Here is a 7,519-nt window from a genome sequence, read left to right as displayed (position 1 = left end):
TTCCGTAACCACAAAAGAAAACTAAATTTTATTGCCATAAATAGTCCTCTATATCATAAGAAATTCAGTAACAAAAATGATTTCTTTTCTCCAACAAAATGGCAGTTGTTGAGATAATTTAGATAAGCCAAAATTTAATTTCCTCTAATATCTAATGATCACTATAGTCTATATGACCATAAGGAAGTATAGTCAAATAAATCAGTGCAGTCAGCTGAAATATCACACATTTCATATGTGTTTACTCCATTATCTCCCATGCTGTAAAAAATTTCCATTGGAGAAGAAGACTGCAGGAATTCTGATGAACTAAAATTCTCATCATCATTAATGTCAGGCCGCAGAGACGAATATTCGGATGAACCGCCCCACGATGAAGAAACTGTTGCATAATCAATGCATTCTTCATCAACCCACATTTCATCCAAATCTTCTATTGAAAATGACTTCTCATAAATTTCAGATAATATATTGTTTTGTTGATCAATTGTCTGGTTTTCGTCACGTTCCGTAAAAATATCATTTTCGAATTGTACTTCATCAGGTTTCTGAAGTAGTTCAGGCTTGGATTCTTGCAAAGTATAATTAAATTTCTTCAAATGAGTATGCCAATGGTTTTTTATTTCATTATCTGTTCTGCCGGGCAATTTAGCTGCAATTGCAGACCACCTGAAACAGCACAACACAAATACATAAATTAAAGAAGACATATATATATATCGTCGCCAAAAATTTGTAATCTTAGATGGTCGTTTTGTCAAATAACGACCAATTTAGCGACGAAAATCTAGGTTTGTCGACCAAATATTGGTCGCGGAAGATCAAAAGAAACATCATCAACCAATTGATTGCTCTTTTTATTAATTAAAATGTAATCAAGTAATTAATAAACCTAGATAAGCTAAATCAAAACGTAATTACGGACTTGCAAAATTTTACGTAATTACCTATTTCCTAGGGTTGCATGAAGATTGAGTATGATTTCATCTTCTTCAATGGTGAAATTTCCTCTTCTTATATCTGGCCTTAAGTAATTCATCCATCGAAGCCTGCAACTCTTCCCTGACCTTAACAAACCTATATATACATATAAATCAAGAAATGAAAACATAATTTAATGATTATATATTACTTTTTTGTTTAGAAAAAAGAATCTTGAATTATAATTAATATGAAATCAAGATTAATCAAATTTAATTACCAGCAGCTTTTGGCATTTCATTCCAATTCCAAATTCCATATTTGGTAATATAGGTTACCAATCTTTGATCTTCATCAGCACTCCATGTTCCTTTTTTCAAAGGCAGTTTTTCAAAGTGAAGAGTTATCATCTTGAAAACTCTTTTAGATGAGGGAGTACGGCCTGTGCAATAATATTTGGACTATTTATTAACTACAAACACGTGTGGGGAACCCCTAAATTCTTATGATATAATTTTGTTTATAGAGGGTCAATGTTACATGGATTATAAAATTTAGAACAAACTATAATAAAACTGACCCATATATACTCCCTAGATTTCCTATTTTAGAAGGTTCTACGTGTATTACAAGAAAGAAATGTTTTTGTTTTTATATTATATCATAAGTTCGAATTTCTTTACTAGTTTAAAAAGTTACTAAATTTAATTAAAAGTTTCAAAATGGATTATAATTTTAAAATACAAATTTCAATATGCTATTGTTATAAAAATGTCAATGTCAATATTTAAAGTAGTTTTTTTAAAATAATTATTTAAATTTTATTAAATAAGTATGATCTTTTCATTGATATAAGATCATAATTATTTATACAAAATTATAGGATATTTTTAATATGTAGGATATTTATAATCTATTAGTATGTTTTTTATTAAAAAGTTCAATGATTTCTGTAAAAATTATAATTTTTTCAATAAATATTGAATGATTTTAGTAATTTATTTTTAGAAATAATCATTACTTATTACATTTCCTAAAAGTATTGACTTTGCAATAGTTTTATTATTTAAAAAGTAGTCTTATTTTAATTATAAATAAAAATTAAAGTCTTTGGTGAATTTTTTTAAATTACAGTTAAATTGATCTCATGATATAAGTATATAGGTCTATTTAATCTTTCTCTGATAAACGATACCTTTTCTTAAGGGGCCGCTCTCTTCTAAGTGTTTATAATGAGTGTTTATCTCATGCAACCGCTGTGTCACGTTATTTTTATATCAAGCTAATGAGCATTTTCGATAGAGAATCTTTTAATTATTACTTATTTTTTTATCATTTAATTTTCCACATGGCTATTGCGCAATTGGTTTGTTGTATGAATGACATGGCGCAACGGTTGTGTTGTATAATTATCCGTTTATAATTTACACAAGATGCCGAGTAGAAAAAAAGTACATCAATGTGACTAAAAGAAAAATTTCAAGTACGTAAATGGTGATTATAAAAGTGAAGGTGTGTAAATGATTAAACAGTTAAAGTTCATGGACATTAAATGTAATTAGCCTTATTTATATTTATGACTGCTTTGTAAATTATATATATGGTAATACTCCTTTTAAGGAGTACTGTATTTGGACAAAAAAAGTTTAATCTAAAATATTATGACATAATTAATATAAATGAAATATGAAAGGAAAGTCTCTCTTTTAAAACAAAAAAAATAATAATTAGGTAAAATTTATCATAAATTTTTTATATATTTTTTGATTTTATTTTTAGTTAATTTTATTTATTCTATATATTTTTAAAAATAATTTTATAAAATGTTTGTTAAAAAAGTGCGATAGTATAAGCAATCAAGTAAAACTGTTTTTAAAAATAAATAAACTATATAAAAATAATTATAAAAATATTTTTAAAAATATAATCAAATAAAAAAAATAAAAATACTAAGGGACAAAATAAATATAAAATACAAAATACAATAAAATAGGTTAAACTTAGGAACACGGTTGTACCTTATTTATTGGTTATTCATTAGCAATTATTTATGCCTAATTATTTGACGAATAATTAGATGAAAGGATGAGGAAAAGATAGTCCAAAAAAAACAAAAATCATTATGTAACCAACCCGCGGTTTTGATTCAAGAATCATAGACTTAATGAGTAATGCTATATAATCCCACACTTTTAATCCACTTTTTTATACCGCCTGACGTGGCAATCAAAGAGTGGATTGATTAAATTCTGTTTTTTTTGAGATATACACTTTTGGGTAGGGATTAAACGAATGAAACTTTGCCACGTAAGATGGGTTAAAAAAATTGGTACAAAGTGTTGGGTTATAAAGCATTTTCCAAACTTAATTATTGTGGACAAATAAATGTATTGGATTTATCCATTATATTTTAAAAATTACTTTACGCATTTTATATGTGTCATATGATATTTTACAATAAATTCGGAAAATTCGGAAAATACGTGAAATATTAAATATTTTAATAATTGTATACTGCTTATTATAAAAGAATTCAAAAATCAACATAATTTATTAATTCTTCACAGATGATATGACACGAAAGATGCGGAGATGATTATTCTTAATTTTATGAATTAAGGCATGTATGGTTTTATATTATATTTCCAATTTTATATAAAACCAAAAATGCTTTGCTTGATTTTTAGTATTATAATGAAAATAATGGGTATAGTGACGTCTCTTGCTTAGGTCATTCAAATAACTAGTTGTCGTTAATAATGTCAAATTGACATAAAATATGAAAATATATGCGTTAGAAAGTTAGGATAGTCATCAATCACTAACCACACAACATATTAGATTATGACAAAGTGCCCATTTCATTGCATTTTTAAAAATAAGCTATATATTTTTAAAATTATTTCTATAATTAAATAAATTTTTTAATTCATTTTTTTCATTTGATAACTACAAATATTTATTTTTACCTATTAAACTATTTTTTTTTACCCATGATTGTTGTCTTTTAGATATAAAAGGAGTATGTATACCTATTTGCTAAATTTATCATCCATCAATAATTTTTTAATAAGACTAAAAAAAATTAAATATAAAAGCATTTATTAATATGAGTAATTTTGTAAAAGTTAGGAGTTTCTTTTATAATTGCGGAAAAATGAGCGTTTATGGAAAACATAGAACTCTCAACCTAACAGAATTAATGTCTAGCACTTTTACCATTTAAATTATACTGCATTTGTGTATAAATTAGGAGTCAATCCAGCCTAAATTGTCCTCATTTTTTTTATAAATTAGTACTTTAATTTTTGATTTTTATAAATGTACAAATGTAGACATACATACTACTTCTTCATCCATCGCAAATTAATAAACATTTTTATCTCCTGTGGAGTAATAGATATCAGTAACTACTGTCAGATAACCTCATTTATTATAATGGAAATTTGTTTTACCATTTTATCTATGGTGGCTTTCTCAAGGAAGTATCTCATTTTAACAGAGATTTTTAAGTAGACTCGGTGTACCCAATCATTCATACACTAATCTATCATATTATGACACGTTATTAAAATTATGACACTATCGTAATATTATTTATTATTTATTTACACTTTTAAATTGTAATATTATAATAGTGCCATTATTTTAATGCGGTGTCATAATATGATAGATTTAGTTTACGGATGACGTGGTGGACTGAGTCTATCTAAGAATTTTTTCTTATTTTAATTACTGTAATTCTTCCTTTTTTATTTGGATTTGAATTTTTAAAAAAATCTTTATTGTATTTTATTTATTTGATTTGTGATTTTTCTCATATACTGTTGTAACTTTTAAAGTGTAACTAGTTTGCCTTTGTTTTATGCAAAAATTACGTGTAGTTAAGTTTTTGCCACTTGTGGCCTTTTGTATAATTTTCATAAAAAAATTGAAAATGAGTAAATATTTTTAAAATTTATGTGTAATAGTTTTAAGTAATTAATGAAGTCTGCTTTGTGAATTTTCGCAAAACAGGATAGAAGGTCAATCGGATAGCGGTTATCCGATTAACTCTCCGATGCGAAAGTTAGTATTAAGTTTTGAGCAGAGTATTTGCGTATTGAACGTAATTGTGTATGTAGGTATATCCCAACCTCCTTATATAGTAGTAGTGAGAGAATAATTTTTAGAATTTGAATAGTAAAGTAATTTCTATTTAGTAGAATGTGATTGAATAGGAAAAAAATATTTTATTCAACGAAAGTTATTGTCTTTCTAAATAAACTTTTCCAAATAGGAGTTTATCTTCAAATAGAAAAGTGATATTCCTTTTCCATAATCAGGTCTCTGGGAATAGAGCTGGCTATGGTTCATAACCCGTCGGTTCCGGTTCGGAACCGCCGAGTCGAGGTTTAAGAAAAAAATGAAACCGGCCCGGACCCGTTTAAGTGACGGTTCCGGGCCGGTTCTGGTTCCGATTCCGGGTTCCGGACAGTTCAGAAAAAAAAAAGTAAAATTAAAATTTAAATGGTAAAAGCTAAAAATTATATTTAAAATTAAATAATTTTTATTGACAAGTTCAACTTTTAAACCTCCGCTTCCGACTCGGAACCGCCGGTTTACGGTTTTGAAACCGGCCCAAAACCGGTTTTTCAACGGTTCTGGATCTTTAGTCTGATTCCGGATTTGGCCGGTTTTGAGCTGGATTTGACCCGGACGGTTCACGTGCTGACCCGGCCCATGGCCAGCTCTATCTGGCGACACATTTTGTACTTGATTTCAAATTTTTACTAAAGTTTTTGAGATTTAGTTTTCTTGGGGATTCGGGCGAATCCCTATTCAACTTTTAGGCTTGACAAGGTTCTACGGACTCGAATATTGATATTATTGTGTTCGCCTTAAACGAGTTCTAAGATTTACTTGAAAAAGTGGATTCGTTACGATTTAGTTTCACCGTACTTATGTTGACATTTGGTTTTCACTTATGATTAATATTGGGTAGAGAATGAAGTAGTATAATTATCAAAACGAAAACACATGATTGTTTCAAAGAAAGTGCGTTTTTTCTTCCTCATCTTATGTCATGCACTATTTAATTTTTCTTCATGAGAAGATTAATTTCAAACATTAATTTTGACTAGTCAGACTGTAGTTATTTATACAGTAATATCAGATCATTGTTGACTTGCAAATGAAAGACCATGGAATTTTAAAACATGCTGAATTAATGAGTGGTTGTGATTATGAACAAGATTTAAATTTGGAAGTTTGTTTATTGTCATAAACCAATGCATTTAGAGATTCTTCGCTCCATTAATAATGATAAAATCATTAAAGTATTGATTAGATCAAATGTGAATAAGGGATTATTTCTTATACTACCGTCCTTTCCAGTACGTTCTATGTATGTAGTATCCTATTTATTTCCAAAAGTTCTGTATGTAGTTTATTTCCAAAAGTCCGCGTCTAATTTCTATTTTTTTTCAAATATATGATTTCATTTGTAGATAAAAGTTCAAATGCAAGAACTTCAATTCTAACTGCAATAAATTACGAGCCAGAAATTAATAAATATAAGGACTAATCGATAATAATCGTGTCATTCAAAATACAACTCCACAAAAACTAAATCTAAAAACATACCTAGTTAATATGGGGACAATTTACAAATATAAAAGTACAATAAAAATAATAGAAACCTTAAATCTAAAACAATCTAAAGAAACATTATTTAAACCGTAAAAATTAATTTGTAAACTAATCTTTTAATGGAAATGTTAGAGATTTTGAGTTTCAGCGAAACACATGTTCTGATTAATTTTTAGATGAAATACCACCAAATGAGCTCGTAGCGGAAAACATCGGAGTAGGTAATCTTGCAAAGCTCTCTAGCAAGAGAAGAAGAAAATCAATCAAAGATAAGAATCAATAAGACAAAAATTATTACTAAAACCGATATTAGATGACAAAAAACTATTTATTCAGAGTAGAAATAGAGACAACGGATAATATGGATGTGATTTTGGCACAAAAATTGCCAAAATCACCTCCCTAATTTAGTGATTTAATAATTTTTTTATGCATATATACAAAAAATTTCCATTTAAGAAATGAAATAAATATAAAAAGGTTAAATAAATTCATTAAATCACTAAATCAATTTATTAAAACATAACTTTTATATTTCTTTATAATAAAAATAAATTGAAGGACTAAACTAAATTTTAACTTTGATTAAGATGTAAACATCGAAAAATACATTGCTTTTTACTTTTTTGTTTATGGTTCAAACTTTTAAAAAGATCAGTTTTAGCCCATTTTTAATTTTCAGTTTTAAAACCATTTGTTTTTATTAAAGTGAAAAAAATTTCAAATATGTCATTCATGTTTGAAATTTTTAATGGTAAAAAGATATATTGCAACAGATAAAGTGATATGAAGTAACTTTGATTTTTTTTCTTTTTACAATTGAAACTGAAAATTGAGAAATAGGCTAAGTTTAGTGAATTTAAAAGTCTAGGACATAAACGACAAATTCAAAAAAATAGAACATTTTTGGATGAATAAACTTTTTATTAATTACAGTTTTTAATTTAGTTGACTAATAACAAAATGA

The 7,519-nt window shown here is 26.9% G+C and overlaps 1 protein-coding gene across 1 annotated transcript; it reads right to left on the bottom strand.

The window, feature by feature from the left end:
- On the bottom strand, positions 1–1,398 carry LOC126664962 (transcription factor MYB14-like). Its single transcript, XM_050357596.2, has 3 exons — positions 1,202–1,398; positions 948–1,077; positions 1–669 (listed from the first exon to the last, which is right to left on the bottom strand). Exons 1-3 carry the CDS (start codon positions 1,329–1,331, stop codon positions 162–164), a joined length of 768 nt encoding a protein of 255 aa, XP_050213553.1. The 5' UTR covers positions 1,332–1,398; the 3' UTR covers positions 1–161.
- Between the last annotated feature and the right edge of the window lie 6,121 nt (positions 1,399–7,519).

This window comes from Mercurialis annua, linkage group LG1-X (assembly GCF_937616625.2).
Source record: "Mercurialis annua linkage group LG1-X, ddMerAnnu1.2, whole genome shotgun sequence".
Lineage (NCBI taxonomy): Eukaryota > Viridiplantae > Streptophyta > Magnoliopsida > Malpighiales > Euphorbiaceae > Mercurialis > Mercurialis annua.
This window is presented reverse-complemented; position numbering and strand designations above follow the sequence as displayed.

Coding starts and splice junctions, on each gene's coding strand:
- LOC126664962 (XM_050357596.2), bottom strand. CDS start 1,331: ATGATAACTCTTCACTTTGAAAAACTGCCTTTGAAAAAAGGAACATGG. Junction 1,078..1,201: donor TGAAATGCCAAAAGCTGCTG/GTAATTAAATTT, acceptor ATGTATATATAG/GTTTGTTAAGGTCAGGGAAG. Junction 670..947: donor CATGCAACCCTAGGAAATAG/GTAATTACGTAA, acceptor GTGCTGTTTCAG/GTGGTCTGCAATTGCAGCTA.